A 24694-nucleotide genomic window follows, 5' to 3' on the forward strand; every position below is an offset into this window, starting at 1 on the left:
AGAGAATTTTTGCTAGAAAGAGCAAATGAGGAGTTGTTAGCAAGCCACTTACACAAAAATGAACATCATTTTGTTCTGATACAAAGGACATAGAAGAATTACAGGTTGTGAACTGCATTATGGAGAAGCATGTGCTGAGTAAGTGGATTAAGAACAAAAAAGACCCACTGTGGTCAGAAAATGCTGGGAAAGTGGAGACTGTTGCTCTCTCAGTTCAAACAAGAATGTGCAAATGACAACAGGTTAAAGTTATTAGAAATCTGCGTGCCTGTGAAAAGAATGTCATGTGAAGCATGCAACTACTTTCACTGTCATGCCTTAGCAAAAGACCTTGCTGAGAACCTGAGAAAATTCTGGTCCTACTTAAAATTGCTAAGCAGGTCAAAGGCTTCTATCCAGTCTCTCAATGACTAGTCTGGTGTGATAGTAGAAGATAGCAAAAGGAAAGCTGAAGTTTTAAATTTCATTTATCAGAAATCATTCAAATTGGAGAATTATACAAACACACCATCATTTGATCGTTGCACAGACTCCTGTATGGAAGATGTAGTAATAGGCATCCCTGGTGCAGAGAAGCAAATGAAAGAATTGAAAGCAAACAAGTCACCAGCTCCGGATGGAATACAAATTTAGTTTTGCAGAGTGTGTTCCTCAGCACTGGCCTCATACTTAGCTTGCATTTATTGCGGATCTCTTACCCAGCGCAAAGTCCAAAGCAACTGGAAGAAAGTACAAGTGTCTCCTGTATATAAAAATGGTTAAAGAATGGATCTGTAATATTACAGACAAATACCCCTAACATCAGTTTGCTGCCATATTCTTCACAATAGTTTGATTTCGAATATAATAAATTTCCTTGAGACATAAAAGCTTTTGTCCACAAATCAGCATGATTTAGGGAGCATTACTTGTGTGAAGCTCAGCTTGCCCTTTTCTCATGTGATATCCTGTGAACCATGGATGAACGTCAAAACGCAGATTCCAAATTCCTAGATTGCTGGAAAGCATTTAATATGTTGCTCCACTGCAAACTGTTAACAAAGCTCTGAGTGCACAGATTAGGTTCCCATATATGTGAATGGTCTGAAGCCTCTTTTTAATCTGACATACAGGTGTGGCCAGTAATCTGTGATTGTTTGCTGAGGACATTTTGTGTGCACGGAGATGTCATCGTTGGCATCAAAGCAATCAGAGACGTGCTGCTACATTTGTTGCCAGTAGGTACAAAGAACATATGAGTATTACGGAGAAGCTTCATGAACTCTGGAGGAAAGTCAACATTCTTTTTGCAGAACACTTAGAGAAAATTTGGAGAACTGTGATTTGAAGCTGACTGCAGGACTATTCTCCTGTGCCAACATACATTTTGTCTAAGAACCATGAAGGCAAGAAAAATTAGGGTTCATATGGAGGCATACAGACCATCATTTTTCCCTTACTCTATTTGCAAGTGAAACAGGAAAGGAAATGATTAATAGTGGAACAAGATATCATCTGCTACACATCATGTGGTGTCTTGAGGAGTATATACATATACAGGGCTACTACAAATGATTGAAGCGATTTCATAAACTCACTGTAGCTCCATTCATTGACATATGGTCACGACACACTACAGATACATAGAAAAACTCATAAAGTTTTGTTCGGCTGAAGCCGCACTTCAGGTATCTGCCGCCAGAGCGCTCGAGAGCACAGTGAGACAAAATGGCGACAGGAGCCGAGAAAGCGTACGTCGTGCTTGAAATGCACTCACATCAGTCGGTCATAACAGTGCAACGACACTTCAGGACGAAGTTCAACAAAGATCCACCAACTGCTAACTCCATTCGGCGATGGTATGCGCAGTTTAAAGCTTCTGGATGCCTCTGCAAGGGGAAATCAACAGGTCGGCTTGCAGTGAGTGAAGAAACGGTTGAACGTGTGCGGGCAAGTTTCACGCGTAGCCCGCGGAAGTCGACGAATAAAGCAAGCAGGGAGCTAAACGTACCACAGCCGACAGTTTGGAAAATCTTACAGAAAAGGCTAAAGCAGAAGCCTTACCGTTTACAATTGCTACAAGCCCTGACACCCGATGACAAAGTAAAACGCTTTGAATTTTCAGCGCAGTTGCAACAGCTCATGGAAGAGGATGCGTTCAGTGCGAAACTTGTTTTCAGTGATGAAGCAACATTTTTTCTTAATGGTGAAGAGAACAGACACATTGTGCGAATCTGGGCGGTAGAGAATCCTCACGCATTCGTGCAGCAAATTCGCAATTCACCAAACGTTAACGTGTTTTGTGCAATCTCACGGTTTAAAGTTTACAGCCCCTTTTTCTTCTGCGAAAAAAACGTTACAGGACACGTGTATCTGGACATGCTGGAAAATTGGCTCATGCCACAACTGGAGACCGACAGCGCCGACTTCATCTTTCAACAGGATGGTGCTCCACCGCACTTCCATCATGATGTTCGGCATTTCTTAAACAGGAGATTGGAAAACCGATGGATCAGTCGTGGTGGAGATCATGATCAGCAATTCATGTCATGGCCTCCACGCTCTCCCGACTTAACCCCATGCGATTTCTTTCTGTGAGGTTCTGTGAAAGATTCAGTGTTTAAACCTCCTCTACCAAGAAATGTGCCAGAACTGCGAGCTCGCATCAACGATGCTTTCGAACTCATTGATGGGGACATGCTGCACCGAGTGTGGGAGGAACTTGATTATCGGCTTGATGTCTGCCGAATCACTAAAGGGGCACATATCGAACATTTGTGAATGCCTAAAAAAACTTTTTGAGTTTTTGTATGTGTGTGCAAAGCATTGTGAAAAGTTATTGTAGAGCCGTGAAATCGCTTCAGTCATTTGTAATAACCCTGTATATGTATGTATGTATACAAAAATAGTACTGTTGATAACGGCATTCAGAAACCTTTGAGTGGATATAAAAATCTTTTAATTAACTACTATTTCAGCTTGCCCTTAAGAAGATTTCCATGAAATTGCTACTGCTATAGATTTGTCTTCCAGCAGCAAGTGGGCTATGACCTGTAGCTCTTTTGTTACTCAGAATCCTATGATAATCACATTTTGTTTGTGTATTGTAATGATTTATGTCTGTCTCTAGTCATTACCCTAATTTATTCATTCTCTTTTAGAAATACAATTGTCTTAAAGGCAAGCTGCTAACACAGTCAGCAAATTATACTTCATGAAGTATTTGCTACACAACTGGTATTTGTTTATATTAGCATTTCTTCTAACTGGCCTCTTCTGAAGTCTGAATATTGTACCCATATAGATTATGGGTGTCACACCCCCAAATATCAATCCTACAGTATATTGCAAATGCAAGTGGATTAATACTTAGTGTATTTGCTTTACGACCGCAGTAGTTATATTTGTGAGGCATTTCAGTAAGGAAATTTTGCAGGTAATATTTTTACAGATGCATCTGACATGTCCTTTCCACATAAGGCTTTTCATCCATTACAATGTCTAAAAATTCATGTATATAATATTTTTCAGCTGTAGACAGTGATTCAATATTTGTGTCCACTTTAGACTGGTTATAATTTAACAAGAACTTCATTTGAAACTTCCTGGCAGATTAAAACTGTGTGCCGGACCGAGACTCGAACTTGGGACCTTTGCCTTTCGCGGGCAAGTGCTCTACCGACTGAGCTACCCAAGCATGACTCACGCCCCGTCCTCACAGCTTTAATTCCACCAGTACCTTGTCTCCTACATTCCAAACTTCATTTGTTTATTTATCATATTACAGGGGGCCATGGAAGCCAAAGTTATTTGGTCATGGAATGAGTTAGCATACATGATGTCCCAGCAGGAATGATCCGTATTTAGGGATGACAGGAATGATCATTTAAATCAAAAAAGTCTAGTAAACATGGGCTCTAAACTGTATGCCCCAACGCCCATGAGCACTTGTCAAGTAAAAGAGATGTGTTGCACAGTGGCAGAGATTAGCAAGTGCTCACAGCTCTTGAGATATGTACAAGGGTAATCCCAAAAGTAAGGTCTCCTATTTTTTTTATAAGTACATAGACCTGTTTATTTCTACAATGGTTTACATCAGTTTACAGCATGAACGTTTAGCTATTTTTCGACATAACCACCATCTTTGTCGTTGTGTTTTTGTACCAGCTCGCCACCATGCTGTTCAGAAAGTTATGAACTGGCGTAATTGTTGCATGGTGTCAGGAGTAAAGTGGTATGCCCAGGTTTTGTCACTCGTGACAATTGAGTCCAGAAAGTTGTCCTGTTCGGCTGCAAGGTGGTGAAGAAACGTGCAGGAAGCATCAACTCATTGCTGCATGTGGTCCTCAGTCAGCATGCATGGCACCCACCTTGTGCACACCTTCCGGTAGTTCAATTTTTCCGTTAAAATTCTGTGAGCAGTGCTTCGGGAAACCTCAGGAACAAATGTGCAGAGATCAACCAGGGTGATTCGCCGATCTTCATGCATGCTTTCAGCCTTCAACACTGTCTCCTTAGAAATTGACGGTCTCCCGCTCGTTTGTTACTCGTGAATTCCGGTCCGACCAGCTGCAAACTCTCTACACCACTTACAAACATTTTGACATCGATGCACGACTCACCATACACTTCCGTCAATTGGCAATGGATTTCAATCAGCGCAGTGCCCTCTGCGTTCAAAAACTGAATAACTGCACGCAATTCGCACTTGGCAGTAACATCCAAGGGGAGCTCCATTCTCAACGGCTGCCAAGACAAGACTGAGCGCCTCAGTGCGGCGTGCGCATGTTTACACACAGCGGGTGAAGCACTCTTCATAACAGTGTGACCAACTGCCACAAAAACAGAGTTCTGTACTTATAAAAAAATAGGAGACCTTACTTTTGGGAGTACCCTCGTACTTTAGAGCCCATGTTTATTGGACTCATTTTGTTGTTTTGGTCTATAGTGCCCATACTCAAGACATGGAAAGCAAAGAGCTTGCAGTAGAAGACGACGTATTTACAGTACTGAAGATGAAGTACATGGACCTCTTAAGTGTATTTATTTTAGAGCCCATGTTTACTTGACTTTTTTGCTTTGAATGATACTTCCTGTCACATCCCTGAATACTGACAATTCCTCCTGGGACATCCTGTATAATTTACAGAATGATGATTATATAACTTATAAAACATAATAAAAGAATTAATAAAATATGAAAAACAGAGAGTATGTGAACAAGTGACCAATTGCAGAGAAAAGCTGTCAACTAATGCAAGGAACTTTTGTACAAAATAGAAGGACTGTGCCACAAAGAAACTTTTCAACTTGGATTTGAACACTTGTGATTTATCAATCAGTTTTTTTTTTTCAGTCTACTAGAATTCTACTGAAAATGAAACCTGCTGAATAGTACACAGCTTTCTGTACAAAGCGTAAGGAAGTGTTATCGAAATGTATATAATTTTTCCGTCTATTGTTCACTGAACGAAAGTTGCAGTTTCTGAAACAATATACCCCAGGTTGGAATATACATACAGGGACGGGAGAGTTAGAATTCTGAGATACCTGAATAATGGCCTAAACGAAGTTCATGAATTGACACAGCTTAATAGCCTGACTGCTCATTTCTGGGCTGAGAATATTCTTGATAAAGAGTATAGAGTTGCTCCAGAGTATAATACTATACGAGATAATAGATGAAGTAAGCAAAGTAAACAAAAGCATTTGTGTCCCAGTGTCAAAGACAGTGGAGGTCATTCTTATAGTGAAGACAGTACCATTTACTTTCTTCGCGAAAGCCTGAAAGCTATATGTCCTAGAAAGCCTCCCATCTATCCTCAATCCTAAAAATTTAAAATTGTTGACTTCACTGACTATTTGACTATCTTTGGACAATAGAATTTTGCTTCTGCAAGACTTTTGTGTCAGATAATGTATTCACAGAGTTTTGTTACAATTAAGCATTAATCTGTTCTCCAAAAGCCACGCACTGATGTTACTGAATACGCTATTAGCTACATCATTTATATTATGTTCCATGTCTTTCACAATGTGTCTTCTGTAAACAGAACATTTTTTACATCATCTGTTATGTGCAGTGGCAGATCATTAACACATATCAAGAAAAGCAATGGATCCAGAACACCAGCCTTGTCCATATTCAGTGCAAGTTTATTCATGATAAGGCCAAAATTCTCTTCATTGTTTTGCAATTCTGTCTTTCAGTACAGCCCCAGCTAATAAATGCTGTATTGTCAGCATAGTTCACTAGCTTTGAGTAATGTGGTTGTGTTACATTACTAATAGCCCAAAGAATACTATCCTGTGGGACTCCATACTTGAGAGTCTTGCATGTTGATTTTACTATTAGGATCTTACTATCACTCTTCTGACTTATTTTAGCATGTTGTCTTTTATCTTGGAGGTAAAACCTTAGGAAATTCAGTGTCAGTCCTATCTGAAGTTTCAAGTTTGGATAAAACTACTGAATGATTCACAGACTAAAAGATCTTAGACAAGTCCAGAAAAGACCAAATGAATTTGTTTTGTTCATACAATCTGCTTAGCAGTTCATGGAAGAAAAGTTGCTACTGCTGTTACTGTGCATCACCCTTTTCAGACCTTCACTGCGAGTTCTTTAGTAGGTTGTATTTGAAGAAGAAAGATTCCAATTGGTCTGCAATTATTCTTCCAAGCAACTTGTCACACACTGAAGTCAATTAAATTGGCCTATAAATAATCTATATCAGTAATTGTTCTCTTTTATACACTGATCATATCTGAGCGATTTTTAACAGGCTTGGAAAAACCCATGGCAATTTCAACTGCTTATTAAATGTGTTAGTGATTTTATTAATACATTTCTATTTTCTTGAAATAATGCAGATGATACGTCATTCCAGCCACAAGATGTTCCATTTAGAGTTTTTAGATGATTCTCATTACCTTGCATTCTGTTACACTCCTTAGAGAAAATGAGTTACTCACTATAACTGAGTTTATTTCTAGTGCTGTTTTATGAATTTCTTATCTGTATGTCTAACTAAAATGTCCTGTGAAGACCTCACATACAGCTTTGGCTCACTAATCAACATTCCATTTTCTTCTAGTGCTGTATTACTGTGACCTGGATACTTTCTTTCTTTTCACCATCAATGCTTACTATATCTGTTCAGCATAATAATGTGCTTTTAGAGTCTTCAGGGGTTCCCTATACTTTTTCTGCTGCTTTTGTACTTTGTCAGGAACTACTGGAATTCAGCGTCCCTGAACAGCACACAAAGGTATTTGCTATTTTCTTTTAATTTGTGTTTTCACTGACCGCTGGTGTGTGTGTGTGTGTGTGTGTGTGTGTGTGTGTGTGTAAGCATATTAGGTTACCAAACTGTTAACACAGTAGTGAGGTGAGAAAGACAAGAACTGATACTGTTAATTAATAAAAGTAGCTACCTCACCTTTAACTTTTGCCCCATTTATGTGTAGTCCCTTACGATAGGGGAATCGTAATTTTAAAAATGAATTTCTTGCAGGAATGTCAAGAATTTACCATGTCATCATCATCTAGATAATTAGATACAAAAAACTAGTTCAGTTGTGAAATGTAAAGGTCTCAGCCTAGGAATCATTTAGGTAAATCTCAAAAAATATTAATTTTGATGGCTGAACAGGCATCTGACAATCACCCCCTCCTCAGTTTCTTTGACGTTGTTCTTAACCATTAAGCCACTTCCCTCAGTGCCACGGACTTTGTAGCATATAGGCCATGATCATTAAAATATGAATTCATAATGAGAATTGAACTGAATGAAAGCATAATTGAGGGTAGTTAGAAAAGACCTGGGGGGGGGGGGGGGGGGAATTTTATTTGGTAGTTATTTGAAAAAAAAATTCTAAAAATAATGTTCTTTTACAGTTACATACATGACCCAGCAGACTGTTAATTTTGCCATTCCTTCAGAAAAGTGTAATTTATTAGACTCTGCAAGTATTTGACAAAAATTTCTTCCACTCAAGTCATTACCATAGTATGAATATTTGTGGTGGTCTCAACTGGCCGCTATAGCATGCTTTATCTTCTCATCCCTTGTGAGACTGTTTTTTCAGTTTGGTTTTGATCTACATACTTGTTGAACCCTTCAAATGAAAATGACTATGAACTGTATTTAAAGAACTCTCCATTTTTCACAAAACACATCACACTGGTCACTTCAGATGGTTATCAACAAACTACCACATACTGCATCCGCTATTTATTAGGAATATTCAACAAAATCACTACAAGATCATACTCATTAACACCGATACAGTTCATCAAAATTTACAGTGATAGGTTTTTGATTGCTTTGTTCTGTGATCAAAGTGAAATATTAACATGTTCAAGAAAATTAATTTTCCCCTGCATTTCCTCTATAGCATCACAATGTAACTACATATCATAAATTAGTCTTCAACACTCAAACAGGTTGATCACGAAATAAAATTCACTGAGACGAGTGTCATATCGAAAACATCGCATTATCATGCACGTATGTACAGAGACACTATCGAGATCTATAAACGCTATAATAATTTTAACAGAAAAGAGGTAGGTGTTAAATTAGACAAAATTTGGATGTCAACACTGCAACGTACGAATGATGATTGATTACTTTCAATCTAGAATTTTGGCAATACCAGTGATAGTCTCATGGCCGACATCACTTGATGTACACTGTGGTGCCCACTATACCACCTATGTAATCTGCGCTCACACGAGTTGTGGTTGCAGTTCGACATTTTACCTCTGAAGATCTCTCCTGCAGTCAGAGAGAAAACATTAGGAGAAACTTTTATAAATCGACGACAGCCTAGTAGACAGGAAGTTTTGCCTAGTACACTGAAAGTTTTAAGTGAAGTCAGTACCAGCCGTGAAAGCTTACATTGTATGATCAGAACCTCAGGTAATTCAGCCAGTTTGATAAATTTAATGGTATAAAGTGAGGCTGTATAAAATTTTCATCAGCAATGACATTCCATCCACTGAGGTTGTGAAGTACGGGTTATCATGTATTAAAGCTCTTCATTATTACAACATTTTAACAAAAATGGTGGCAATAATAATCAGAAGTAATCAACACACGATGAGAATATGCTCTCAGTATTGCAATATTAAAATGTAATGACAATGCGTCTGAAGTGTGAAAAATTATCATACACATTGCATTTAGGTACAGTTGGTGACATCTTTATTCCCTAAAACGTGATGGAGAAATTAATAAAATATTTTCACATGAAGAAATGTATCAAAAATTTGGATTCAATAAAATGAACAATTACTGTTGGTGATGGTGGAATGGTTGCTGTTAGTGGTCGTACCCGAATGAGGGCATCAATTTAAGACAGTGATACCGAACATCTATGCATGTTTCAACACTCTTAACTCAAATCAACTATGAAATTTTCTCATGTCATCTGGAGAAATATTTTACAACAAAAAATATTTGTAATTATTTAACGTACCTTTTTTTGCACCATACAGGAAAGCTGGATCCATTATAGGAAGATGAACTGAAAGTCTTTGCCTTATTGCTGTAACTGTGCATTTATCTCCACTCTCTGTAAAATATATTGTAAATTTCTATTACCCAGTTATAAATCAAAAATTGTACACACAAAACCTATAAATCATAAATAATGAGAATGCTTTCCTCTCTTGTGGAAATGCCATATGGAAGAAAATTTTATTACTATTACTACTACTATATTGCATTACAATGATGCTTTAATACTGCTTTAGCAACACATGATAAGTACTCTTAAAGTTTTATGAATCCCCTCAAAAAGATAAAGTTACATGATTAATTTTATGTTGTTTGCAGGTACTTGCTTGTAGTCCTGGTACACACTGAAATCCTCATGCCGCAGTACCACAGTATGTCACTAGAAGAGCAAAAAAATGGCACAGCCCATTGATAAAGTGGAGTGTTGTGTAGCAATTAATTTTTTACAGTTAAGTAGGAATAATAATGTAACGACTGATGCTGAGCTGATGGAGGTGTACAACAATACACCATCATATGACATATAATAGTTAGGTGGTGCAGATGCTTCCAATGTGATCAGACAAGTCTGAATGATGAAAATAAAGTGACAGACCACTTCCCTGTGAAAAACTGGGAATTGCAAGAGAAGTGGTGGTCCTGGTGCTCAAAGACCGGGGTGTAATCACCAAGGTGATATTGGAAAAAGTGAAAATCGGTCATAGATCAGTTTTCCATATCTAGCATGACATTTTGAACATTGCAAAGCTCGGTTTCTTCTGGGTTCTGCAGCTGCTCACACCCATTCACTTAGTCACCATGTATGACTGCTGGGTGTAACACTATAATCTGAGACAAAGGAGCAAACCAAGCACTGAAAAGATGCCAAAAAAGGTAAAAAAAAGCTAACCACTATTGGTCAAGGTTACATTAAGTGTTTTTTTTTTTTTTTTGGGACTGTCATAGTCTGATGCTCATAAATGGCAACTGTCACAGGAGCATACTGGTGAAATCTCCCGATGAGGTTCCATGAGCCTGTCAAGGGGAAGCACTGTGGGAAGCTATCTAAGAGAAGGGTTTGCTTCATGACAACAAGTCAACTTATTCTGCACAGGACACTGTCACAAGTGTTTATTCTTCAGGTTATCAAATTTTGCCTCACCCTTGTATGCTCATGGCATGCACCCAGTGACTTCTTCCTTTTTTCTTGGATGAAGAAGCCACTGCATGGGATGGCCATTTCATAATGACGATGAAATGATTTTCAAGGTGGAACATTTCCTGAACAGTCGAACTGCAAACTTCTATGCCAAAGGGCTCTGCAAAGCCATCCATAATTGGTATAAATATGTTAAACTGAAGGGTGAATATTTAGAGAACTAAGATCATTAACAAGTTTAGTAGTTTCAGCTTTTTTTTAAAATGTGATAAAATAGAATTTTATTACTACCCCTTGTACATTCTTGGTTTACATATATATTTATGTACACAATCACCGAATTTCATTTAGTTCCTCAACATACTCAGTCCCAAACTTTACCTGAAACTCTGTAGTGTCTCAAGTATGGGATTCAAGAGCTTTCTATCAGTAAAATATTCCACTTTCCCCATCACATATGAAAGAAAATCAACCCACAGACACAATACAGCACATTTATTTTACAGAAATGGTATAAAATTTTGGCTTCTCTAACCTCCTTCCACATTCAAATCATTTTTAATATCAGTCCACATATAACAACTTGCAACAGCTCAACACTTGCTACCTAATCTATGACCTTTTCCAGCTTTCCAACGGGTTTCATATCATCTCCTTTAACATGGCAGTGACATTGCTGCATATTTTGAAATTTCACTGGACAAATCTGGCTACCCTTTTCTATATGCTTTCCAGGATTGAAATCAGGCATGATTCGTATATTCCTCATCCAGAACTGCAGTACTCCTGATGAGGCCTTACCCAGGCACAGTATGCCTCTTGCTTCACCTCCCTGGAGCAGCCCCTCAAGATTTTCACCACTTGGAAGAGGACGCTGCCTGCCTTGGCAAAGTATCCCTCTTATATGAGGATCTCAGTGCACTTTGCCATCACTCTTCAGATACTTAAAATTAGTTGATACAGTGTGTCCCTCCCTTGCTAACTTATATTAAAATTTTGTCACAGATTTTCTGGCGCAGAAACTAAATAACTTATTCTTGCTTACATTAATACTCATTCTATTTTACCACGTTTTTTAATTTTGCAAGGTCATCCAGGAGAGTCCCACAGTTCTGTAATTGCCAAATTCTGCAACATACTACTAGATCATCTGCAACCAGTCGGATATTAGAGTGGATCTCTGTGCCTATGTTATTTTATACACACTTTCTTTTGCAGCCCCTGGCTCTAGCTCTATTTTCTATGAAACATCTCTCCTACTTTTATCCTTTGGGTCCTGCCCTGCAGGTATGCCAGTATCCCACATACTACTCTGCCTTTTGCTCCAGTAGTTCGTAACGTAATTAAAACGAGTCCATGATAGACCCTATCAAATGTCTCTGATACATCTATAGTGTTGTTGTTGTTGTTGTTGTTGTGGTCTTCAGTCCAGAGACTGGTTTGATGCAGCTCTCCACGTTACTCTATCCTGTGCAAGTTTCTTCATCTCCCAGTACCTACTGCAATCTACATCCTTCTGAATCTTGTTTAGTCTATTCATCTCTTGGTCTCCCTCTTAGATTTTTACCTTCCATGCTGCCCTCCAATACTAAATTAGTGATTCCTTGATGCCTCAGAATATATCCTACCAACCGATCCCTTCTTCTAGTCAAGTTGTGCCACAAATTTCTCTTCTCCCCAATTCTATTCAATGTGATCTACCCATCTAATCTTCAGCATTCTTCTGTAGCACCACATTCTGAAAGCTTCTATTCTCTTCCTGTCTAAACTATTTGTCGTCCCCGTTTCACTTCCATTCATGGCTACACTCCATACAAATACTTTCAGAAATGACTTCCTGACACTTACATCTATACTTGATGTTAACAAATTTCTCTTCTTCAGAAACGCTTTCCTTGCCATTGCCAGTCTACATTTTATATCCTCTCTACTTTGACTATCATCAGTTATGCTGCTCCCCAAATAGCTAAACTCCTTTACTATAAGTGTCTCATTTCCTAATCTAATTCCCTCAGCATCACGCGATTTAATTCGACTACATTCCATTATTCTCGTTTTGCTTTTGCTGATGTTCATCTTATATCCTCCTTTCAAGACACTGTCCATTCCATTCAGCTGCTCTTCCAGGTCATTTGCTGACTGACAAAATTACAATGTCATCAGCGAACCTCAAAGTTTTTATTTCTTCTCCATGGAGTTTAATTTCTTCTCTGAATTTTTCTTTTGTTTCCTTTACTGCTTGCTCAGTACACAGATTGAATAACATAGGGGATAGGCTACGACCCTGTTTCACTCCCTTCCCAACCACTGCTTCCCCTTCATGCCCCTCTACTCTTATAACTGCCATCTGGTTTCTGTACAAATTATAAATATCCTTTCGCTCCCTGTATTTTACCCCTGCCACCTTCAGAATTTGAAAGAGAGTATTCCAGTCAACATTGTCAAAAGCTTTCTCTAACTCTACAAATACTAGAAATGTAGGTTTGCCTTTCCTTAATCTATTTTGTAAGATAAGTCGTAGGGTCAGTATTGCCTCACGTGTTCCAACATTTCTATGGAATCCAAACTGATCTTCCTTGAGGTCAGCTTCTACCAGTTTTTCCATTCGTCTGTAAAGAATTCGTGTTAGTATTTTGCAGCTGTGACTTATTAAACTGATAGTTCGGTAATTTTCACATCTGTCAACACCTGCTTTCTTTGGGATTGGAATTATTATATTCCTCTTGAAGTCTGAGGGTATTTTGCCTGTCTCATACATGTTACTCACCAGATGGTGGAGTTTTGCCATGGCTGGCTCTCCCAAGGCTATCAGTAGTTCTAATGGAATGTTGTCTGCTCCGGGGGCCTTGTTTCGACTTAGGTCTTTCAGTGCTCTGTCAAACTCTTCACGCAGTATCATATCTCCCATTTCATCTTCATCTACATCCTCTTCCATTTCCATAATATTGTCCTCAAGTACATCGCCCTTGTATAGACCCTCTATATACTCCTTCCACCTTTCTGCTTTCCCTTCTTTGCTTAGAACTGGGTTTCCATCTGAGCTCTTGATATTCATGTAAGTCGTTCTCTTTCCTCCAAAGGTCTTTTTAATTCTCCTGTAGGCAGTATATATCTTACCCCTAGTGATATATGCCTCTCCATCCTTACATATGTCCTCTAGCCATCCCTGCTTAGCCATTTTGCATTTCCTGTCGATCTCATTTTTGAGACGTTTGTATTCTTTTTTGCCTGATTCATTTACTGCATTTTTGTATTTTCTCCTGTCATCAGTTAAATTCAATATCTTTTCTGTTACCCAAATATTTCTATTAGCCCTCATCTTTTTCGTCACAGGGTTATTTGGTAACCGTGATAGCGTTACGGAGATGTTTAATAAACTCAAGTGGCAGACTCTGCAAGAGAGGCGCTCTGCATCGCGGTGTAGCTTGCTCGCCAGGTTTCGAAAGGGTGCGTTTCTGGATGAGGTATCGAATATGTTGCTTCCCCCTACTTATACCTCCCGAGGAGATCACGAATGTAAAATTAGAGAGATTAGAGCACGCACGGAGGCTTTCAGACAGTCGTTTTTCCCGCGAACCATACGCGACTGGAACAGGAAAGGGAGGTAATGACAGTGGCACGTAAAGTGCCCTCCGCCACACACCGTTGGGTGGCTTGCGGAGTATCGATGTAGATGTAGATGTTGATCCTCTGCTGCCTTCACTATTTCATCTCTCAAAGCTACCCATTCTTCATCTACTGCATTTCTTTCCCTCATTCTTGTCAATCGTTCCCTAATGCTATCCCTGAAACTCTCTACAACCTCTGGTTCTGTCAGTTTATCCAGGTCCCATCTCCTTAAATTCCCACATTTATGCAGTTTCTTCACTTTCAATCTACAGTTCATAACCAATAGATTGTGGTCAGAGTCCGCATCTGCCCCTGGAAATGTCTTACAGTTTAAAACCTGGTTCCTAAATCTCTGTCTTACCATTATATAATCTATCTGAAACCTTCTAGTATCTCCAGGCATCTTCCTTGTATACAACCTTCTTTCATGGTTCTTGAACCAGGTTTCAGCTATGATTAAGTTGTGCTCTGTGCAAAATTCTACCAGGCGGCTTCCTCTTTCATTCCTTAACCCCATTCCATATTCACCTACTATGTTTCCTTCTCTTCCTTTTCCTACTATCGAATTCCAGTCACTCATGACTATTAAATTTTTGTCTCCCTTCACGATCTGAATAATTTCTTTTATCTCTTCATACATTTCATCAATCTCATCATCATCTGTGGAGCTAGTTGGCATGCTGTGGTAGGCAGGGGTTTTGTACCTATCTTGGCAACAATAATGTGTTCACTATGCTGTTTGTAGTAGCTTACCCACATTCCTATTTTTTTTATTCATTATTAAACCTACTCCTGCATTACCCCTATTTGATTTTGTATCTATAACCCTGTATTCACCTGAACAGAAGTCTTGTTCCGCCTGCCACGGAACTTCACTAATTCCCATTATATCTAACATTAACCTATCCATTTCCCTTTTAAAATTTGCTAACCTACCTACCCGATTAAGGGATCTGACATGCCACGCTTCGGCCCATGAAACGCCAGTTTTCTTTCTCCTGATAACAACGTCCTCCTGAGTAGTCCCCGCCTGGAGATCCAAATGGAGGACTATTTTACCTCCATAATATTTTATCCAAGAGGACGCTATCATCATTTAACCATACAGTAAAGCTGCATGCCCTCGGGAAAAATTACGGCTGTAGTTTCCCCTTGCTTTCAGCCGTTTGCAGTATCAGCACAGCAAGACGGTTTTGGTTAGTGTTACAAGGCCAGATCAGTCTATCATCCAGGCTGTTGCCCCTGCAACTACTGAAATGGATGCTACTCCTCCTCTTTAGGAACCACGCGTTTGTCTGGTCTCTCAAAAGATACCCCTCCGTTGTGGTTGCACCTATGGTACGGCTATCTGTATCGCTGAGGGACGCAAGCCTCTCCGCCAGCGGCAAGGTCCATGGTAAGGGGGGGGGGGGGGGGGGGGGGAACACATCTACAGCGATACTCACTAATTGTCCTCTGACCCCTCTCATGTAATGTGACTTCCACATCCTCCTGGAAGTTGCAATTCACAAGTAACTTGTTCCCAAAATCCATTCAGAGTTCCCGAGTTTCCTTGAGCCATTGTGTTGTGCTGCATATTACATCCCTCCCAGAGATGGAATGCTGTTAGTTCCTTTTACATAACTTACATAATTAGAGGAATATGTAATATTTACTTCGTGAGTTACTGTTTCTCATATAATGTCTGACTCAATCATTGTTTTGCTACTAGTTCTCTCCTTATTTCTTTTTAAGTGATGTGTGTTTCTGACAGTTTTTTTGACATTTTACTTTACAATCTTCCTATTTTTTTGTTACAGTATGCTGGATACGGCCACCTCTCGCTTTCTTCCGGTATCCACTGTTCCTGTCCACTCTTTATTCATTCCCTAGACTTTCTCCACTTGTCATTTACTGTTATCCCAGTTCCTACCCACCTCACACAGTTTTATATTACAAAAGCTTTTAGTTCTGCTACCTATGTTAAATTTTAACTGTAATATCATTTCTGTTTTGTTGCTACTGACCCTGTAATTAACTCCTAATTTCCATCCTAACTGATTTGTGGTCACTAATGCCCGCCACTACACTTCTTTGAGGATCACCTAATGTTTCAACACTAATAACCGACATGCAAGCAAATTCTTCTATGAAGAGTAGACAATAAAGAATCACACGCAGAAAAACATGTAAGAAAATATCTATCAGCATCAATTTGAAACACATCAGTATATGAAATGAAACATCCAAAATTCAACGCAAAACGTTCTGTTCTATTTGACATAGAGCAAAACAATTTATCACTGGTAACTGACATGATCATCTCCAGGCACAGTAGCATATTTCTGTTGTTCCTCAGCATCAATGACTACCATAGCTAAATTCACGAAATTTTATTTTATCCAATACATGTTTCAAAGGCTAGCCATCATCTACATCTACGTTCATACTCTGCAAGTGGCGGAGGTTACCTTGAGTACCTCTATCGGTTCTCCCTTCTATTCCAGTCTCGTATTGTTCATGGAAAGAAAGATTGTCGATATGCCTCTGTGTGGGCTCTAATCTCTCTGATTTTATCCTCATGGTCTCTTCGCGATATATATATAGGAGGGAGCAATATACTGCTTGACTCCTCGGTGAAGGTATGTTTTCGAAACTTCAACAAAAGCTGTACTGAGCCACTGAGTGTCCCTCTTGCAGAGTCTTCCAGTGGAGTTTATCTATCATCTCCGTAACGCTTTTGCGATTACTAAATGATCCTGTAACAAAGCGCGCTGCTCTTCATTGGATCTTCTCCATCTCTTCTATCAACCCTATCTGGTACGGATCCCACACCAGTGAGCAGTATTCAAACAGTGGGTGAACAAGTGTACTGAAAAACCTACTTCCTTTGTTTCGGACTGCATTTCCTTAGGATTCTTCCAATGAATCTCAGTCTGGCATCTGTTTTACTGACAATTAATTTAATATGGTCATTCCATTTTAAACCACTCCTAATGCCCACTCCCAGATAATTTATGGAATTAACTGCTTCCAGTTGCTGACCTGCTATATTGTAGCTAAATGATAAAGGATATTTCTTTTTATGCATTCGCAGCACATTACACTTGTCTACATTGAGATTCAACTGCCATTCCCTGCACCATGCGTCAATTTGTTGCAGATTCTCCTGCATTTTAGTACAAATTTCCATTGCTAAAAACCTCTCGATAAACTACAGCATCATCCACAAAAAGCCTCAGTGAACTTCCGATGTTATCCACAAGATCATTTATATATATTGTGAACAGCAATGGTCCTGCGGCATGCCTGAAATCACTCTTACTTCGGAAGACTTCTCTCCATTGAGAATGACATACTGTGTTCTGTTATCTAGGAACTCTTCAATCCAATCACACAATTGGTCCAATAATCCATATGCTCTTACTTTATTCATTAAACGACTGTGGGGAACTATATCAAACACCTTGTGGAAGTAAAGAAACATGGCATCTACCTGGGAACCCGTGTCTATGGCCCTCTGAGTCTTGTGGACGAATAGTGCTAGCTGGGTTTCACACGATCGTCTTTTTCGAAACCCATGCTGATTCCTACAGAGTAGATTTCCAGTCTCCAGAAAAGTCATTATACTCGAACATAATACTTGTTCCAAAATTCTACAACTGATCGACGTTAGAGATATACGTCTGTAGTTCTGCACATCTGTTCGACATACCTTCTTGAAAATGGGGATGACTTGTGCCCTTTTCCAATCTTTTGGAACACTACGCTCTTCTAGAGATCTATGGTACACCGCTCCAAGAAGGGGGGCAAGTTCCTTAGCGTATTCTGTTTAAAATCGAACTGGTATTCCATCAGGTCCAGTGGCCTTTCCTCTTTTGGGTGGAAGGTATGTTATACACGGTGGGTGTTAGTACGATTTTGTGCAGTGATACAAGATGTGACCAAGACATTATGTTGTAATTTGCAAGTTTAAATGCAGCAGTATGTGTGCTACATTCTTCCACTGAAAAGTGAAATTGCTTGTACATTGATCACAGCATAACCCCTTGGCCATCTCACATGCTGCTACACAAAATCACCAATGCTTACTACTAATAACAGCCATGTAGAAGATGCCTTTCACCTGATAATGATTAACCATCAAAACACATAGTACATAAAGTAAAACTTTATGAATGACACAGAATTTTGTGTTTCTTCATTCTAAATGACAATCACAGTCCTCAAAACGTAATCCATATGGATTTTATACAGGGTATAATAAATTCCCTTTACAGGTGTTGAAGATCTTTAGTGGGGACCAAGACAGTTAAGTTTAGCATCAGAAATTATTGTACGGAAACATAGTATTTTGCCATTACATGCAAAATATCATAACACATGTTCAAATCTCCTGCATTTTTGTGCCACTGACTACAGTATTGGCGACTGATGACCTCAGAAGTTAAGTCGCATAGTGCTCAGAGCCACTACAGTATTACATACACACATATCCCGCAAACCACTGTACGGTCCTTGGCGAAAGGTACCCTGTACCACCACCAGTCGTGTCATTTCCTCTTCCACTTACAGACACACCAAGCGAAAAATGAGTCTGTATGACTCCATAAAAACCTTAATTTCTCATATCTTACCTTTATGGTCCTTACGTGAAATGTATGTTGGCGACAGTAGAATCATCCTGCAGTCAGCTGCAAATGTTGGTTCTCTAAATTTTCAGAATAACATTCCTCGAAAAGAACATTGGCTTCCCTCCAGGGATTCCGATTTGAGTACCAGAAGCATCTCCATAATACTTGCATGCTGTTCAAATCTACCGGTAACAAATCTAGCAACCTGCCTCTCAATTGCTTCATGTCTTCCTTTAATCTGACCTGGTGTGCCTCCCAAACACCCTCACATTACTCAAGAATAGGTTGCACTAGCATCCTATATGCAGTCTCCTTCACAGATAAACCGAAGTAGACTATTCGCATTCCCTACCACTCTTATACTCGTTCCATCTCATACTGCAGACATTACCATCAGATATTTAAGCAACATGACTGTGTCAAGCAAAACAATACTAATGCAGTATCCGGACGTTACAGGTTCCCCCCCCCCCCCCCCCCCGAACTCATCCACATTAACTTGCATTTTTCTACATTTAGAGCCAGCTGCCATTCATCACACCAACTAGAAATTTTGTCCAAATTATCTTGTATCATCCTACAGTCACGTATTTTTGACACCTTCCCATACACCACAGCATCATCAGCAAATAACTGCACATTGCTGTCCACCCTGTTAGCCAGATCATTTATGTATTTAGAAAATAATAGCACTCCTATTACACTTTGCTGGGGTACTCCTGACGAAGACCTTGTCTCTGATGAACATTCGTCATTGAGGACAACGTACTGGGTTCTATTACTTAAGACATCTTCAAGCCACACACACAGCTGGGAACCTATTCAGTATGCTTGTACCTTCATTAAGTCTGCAGTGGGGAACTGTGTCAAATGCTTTTCAGAAATCTAGAAATAAGGGATCTGCCTGTTGCCCTTTATCCACAGTTAGCAGTATATCATGTAACAAAAGGACAAGCTGACTTCCACACAGACAATGCTTTCTGAAACCATGCTGAATCATAGACTTAAACTTCTGGGTTTCTAGAAATTTATTGTATTCAAATTGTATTCAAACTCTGAATGTGTTCTAGAATTCTGCAGCAAACCAATGTTAACGATATTGGTCTGTAATTTTGGGTGCCATTTCTTTCACCCTTCTTATATATGGGAATCACCTGCACTTTTTCCCAGTCATCTGTGACTTCGCACTTCGGTGAGAGATTCACAATAACAACAACCTAAGTAAGGGGCCAATGCCATAGAGTACTCTTTGTAAAACTGAATTGGGATGTCATTCAGACCTGGTGATTTGTTTGTTTTCAACTTTTTCAGTTGTTTCTCTACACTAGGGATGTTTGTTGTTTGTCACTATGTTGTCCATATTGGAGTCTGTGTGATGGTCAAACGACCATAGGTTTTTACAATTCTGCTGTGTGAACAGTTTCTTAAATGCAGAATTAAAACTTCGGCTTTCATTTTGCTGTCTTCAACTGCCACACCAAACTGGTGAATGAGTTACTGGATGGAAGCCTTACGACCCACTAAACGATTTTACATAGGGCCAGAATTTTCTCTGGTTCTCAGCCAGATCTTTTGCTAAGGTATGACGGTGGTAGAAGTTGTACGCTTTATGCATAGATCTTTCCACAGATGCACAAATCTCAACTAACTTTTACCTTTTGTCATTTGCTTCTTCTCTTTTGAACCAGGAGTGCAACAGTCTTTGCTTCCTCAACATTTTCTGAATTTCATTACTAAACCATGGTGGATCTTAATCCACTTACTTGGCACATACTTGTTCAGAGCACAATTTACAATCTGTTTAAACTTTGTCCATAACTGATGTATGTTCACCAAACTGGAATTGAATGATTGCAATTCATTGTCTAAGTGAGATGCTAACAACTGCTCATCTACGCAGAGAAACACTCTCCTGTCATTCTTGACTGATTTATTAACTTTTGTAACCAGAGTTGCTATGGTGACCTCACGATCACTAATACCTGTCTCCATAGTGACAACATCGATAATGTCCGGCCTGTTAATAGCTACAAGGTCTGAGATACTTCCAATGTGTGTGGGCTGCTGGAGTAGCTGGTCAAGACAGTCTTTGGAAAACGTGATCAGAAGTACTATGCAAGACTGACTGTCCGCGCCCCCTGCAACGAATCCACAGAGGTCCCAATCAGTACTTAGGTTAAAGTCGCCTCCAGCTAGTACTGCATGACCTAGGTATTTACACACTACTGATTGTAGACTTTCTTTGTATGACTCTAGAAATGTCACAGCAGAATCAGGTGGCTGGTAAAAACACCCAATAATTAACTTGGTGTCACCTGGACCTGTTATACGCAACTAGGTAAGTTCACTGTCACACTCAACTTCAACCTCAATAGAGACAATATTTTTGTCAACTGCAATGAACAGTCCACCTCCCTTGGCATCTATTCTGTCCTTCCAATAAACACTCCATTACTTGTTAAATATTTCAGAGTTTTCTACCTCAGACTTTAGCCAGCTCTCTGTTCCAAGAATAATTTGAGTGTGATTAATTTCACATAGGGCAGTAAATTCAGGAACTTTTTTATGAATACTTTGACAATTTACTGATAAAATTTTGATATTTGAAGTGCCTTACTCTGAACGCTGTTTGATGTCCCAATTTGAGTATCAACTGGTGAGTACCTCAAACTACTGCCTAGTCTAAAAAAGCCCCATGTGCACTCAACAAGTATTCCGCTACCTGAGTAGTTGCTACCATTGTGTTGTGCATCCCTGACCTGTCAAGGAGAGTCCTAAAGTTCCCCACCTGATAATGCAAGTCAGGAAATCCACAGCCAAGACTGCCACAGAGTCAATGAAGCCTTTGGATGAGACCCTCCACTCAGCTCCAAACCAAAGGACCCCCATCAGCTCTGGGAACAATGCTGCAAATTGCACGCTCAGCTTGCACCCCGAGTGCGAGGCCAGCTGCTTTCACCACCTCCACCAGACACCTGTGTGAACTGAAGGTGACCTCAGAACCCATTTGACAGACACTGTTGATCCTTCACAACTTGCAGACGACTGCACCCTGCATGCTCAGTAGCTGCAGGTAAGGCCACCTCCAAATCTTGAATGAGGCCCACCGGCAGACATATCAAGTGCACACTGGATTTCTTTCCACCCATGAACGCTATCCTAAGTGGATCCATAAAACACTCAATGTTGGAGCTCCCAATAACTAGCAGGGAATGGCCACCTGTTTATTCACAGGATGAATAGATGGGGCCAGACACCAAGCCTCCACACTGGCCCTCTGCCTCCAGCAACACGAATGCGTTATGTCCTGCCACTCACCCTGCTCTGAGGGCAGATCTATGCATCAAATACACTAGGAGATGCATTGGCAGCAGGGCCTGTGGGTGTAATAAGTGATATTTGAGGTGTCTCGCGTGATGAACAAGATTCTCTGCCACCATTACACTCTGAGGCAGCAGCCTGAGAGGGCTGACCATAGCCAAAACCACATTAAGCTGTTTGCGAATTGCAGCCAGCTCCTCCTGCATCAGTATACAGCATGCATACATCCTACCCATCCTAGCAACACTAACTGAAGAAGTGAACTATAAATGCTGACAGGTACCTAGATATACAACTTGTTACCCTCCTGACCTGTCACCAATTGATGCTGGTAATAAATCTCTTAAACACGAAAACATGCACAAAATTTAAGCAGTATATACTATTAAGAAAACACAGCAAATGATAAATATGTGACTTGGTGCCCTGGAGATGTGTCACAAGTGACAGATGGAGCCGGACTGACTGGCTAACTAGGCTGCAGTGAGTGGTCACTTGTCTTCGAAACAAACAAATGATCAAGTAAAGCGCTACTGACTGCCTACATGTACTGTTACAAAATGTGAGATTAAGCCTCTAAAAAATGAAAACATGCACAAAATTTAAGCAATACATACTATTAAGAAAACACAAGAATAGCTAAATGTGGAACTTGCTGCACTGGAGATGTGTCAAAGGTTATGGCTGGAGTCAGACTGATGTCCCATGGCCACTATATGTTTATTTACATGCCATTTGTGGTCTGCCCAGAGATGTGTGCACCTGTTGCTTTTCTTATTGTCTTTGTTCATACTGTACTACTGTCTAGTAGTCATCATTCACTACAGAACAGAATGCAAACTATACATACGTTTCATTTTTAGTGTGTTGCTGTTAACCATGGTGAAGTACAGATTTGTGGAATACGCCAATATGATCTTATTGTATGGTTAACTTGGTGCAGTAGGAGGGTTGCTTATTAGTTGTCTTCAGAGCATTTTCCACGCCACCTAACAGCTACGCACTCCCTCTTTGCTGCGGTGGACAGTGGGCCTCAGGTATGGGTACATTCACCACCAACAGAGTCGACTGTGGTGCTAGACAGCGGTGCCGCACACCCAACTTTGAAAAGTCTGCATCCCATGCAGTGGAAGAAGACATGACAATGAGTACTAGCAACACAGCACCTAAACTGAGTTTTAATCACCATACAGTCTGGTGTGTTCTGCATGAGCAGCAGCTACACCCATACCATCCCCAGAAGATACAAGCAGTGCAGCCACAGGATTTTGCATCACAAGTCCACTTCTGCAGGTGGTTCTTGCACCAATGTGTGGACAAGTCTGACTTCTCATGGTAGGTCCTTTTCATGGATGAAACCAAGTTCATCAGGGAAGGTGTTCTCAGTTCTCACAACAGTCATGTATGGGCTGATGAAAACCTGCATATTGTGTGCCCACAGGTTGCAGGAAGAACACAATCTGAACATTTGGGCTGAGTTTCTGGGTGGATGTGTCATTGGGTCATACCTACTTCCATGAGCGCCACTTACTTGCAATTCTTTGTTGGTGCACTGCACAGGCTCTTGGAATATGTGCCATTGCACGTGTGTCAAAATGTGTGGTTGCAGCATGATGGCAAACCACCTCATTTTTCATATGCAGCCTGAGATCATCTGACCATCGATTTGGACAACAGTGGATGGGTCATGATGGCCCGACTGCCTGGCTTGCACATTCTCCCACCTTTAACCAGCTACCTGTGGGGTAACATCAAATTCTTGATTTACAAGATCCTTGTGGCATCTGGCAAAGACCTACTGGTATGGGTTGTGGCTGTGACAGATGATGGAGGACCAGGGACTGGTGATCAGGTGTGCCAGAACATGGTATGGAGATACCATATCTGTGTTAACGTTAGTGGTCATCACCTCAAGCCTTACTTCTAAGTGGACCCAGACAACAAGCAGCATAAGTCGAGCGACATGTGCTGTGTGTAGCAGGACCACAATACATTTCCAGACAGGAGTTCCTATGCTAAAATTAATCATCTTGGTCCCCACAACAAGTCCTCAAAATTTGTAAAGGGGGAATTTAGTTACACCCTGTAGATACAAAGAAATTACTTTGAGGCCGACTCACGTTTTTTCCTCATGCAACATCAATATTCTCAAACAAAAATGTTAAACCTAACATACCTTTCTCATTGTCATGGAGTAAAGCTGATTCCAAGATCTCTGTTGTTGCAGATTCACATTTTTCAGTTTCTGGAAGAAAATGTTGATTTTTTTACAACAACCTCTCTGTATGTCCACATGGAAAAAGTGCAAACTGTAATTGTGCAACATATTTAATTTCTTAGTACCTAAATTTAATTAAATATTTTAAAATTTTATGCCATGACATTTTAATCAACAGTTAGTCGAAACAAAATACTATTGGAGCACATAACAGGCAGTTTCAAACTGTTGTCTGGTGTTGCAGTGTTATTTATAGGAGGGTTTATAGCTGCCTGACGTATGAAACAAGAGA

At 40.0% G+C, this 24694-nt stretch overlaps 1 protein-coding gene across 1 annotated transcript in view; it reads right to left on the bottom strand.

Moving 5' to 3' along the window:
* Window positions 1-24694, bottom strand: part of LOC124721864 (Fanconi anemia group M protein) — a 230472-nt gene that overhangs the window by 51114 nt on the left and 154664 nt on the right. Inside the window, exons 16-17 of the mRNA XM_047247000.1 lie at window positions 24361-24429; window positions 9463-9558 (exon numbers count right to left, since the gene is read on the bottom strand). Of these exons, the coding sequence (XP_047102956.1) occupies window positions 9463-9558; window positions 24361-24429 (165 nt within the window). The remainder of the gene's footprint in view (window positions 1-9462; window positions 9559-24360; window positions 24430-24694) is intronic.

This window comes from Schistocerca piceifrons, chromosome X, assembly GCF_021461385.2.
Source record: "Schistocerca piceifrons isolate TAMUIC-IGC-003096 chromosome X, iqSchPice1.1, whole genome shotgun sequence".
In the NCBI taxonomy this organism is placed as follows: domain Eukaryota; kingdom Metazoa; phylum Arthropoda; class Insecta; order Orthoptera; family Acrididae; genus Schistocerca; species Schistocerca piceifrons.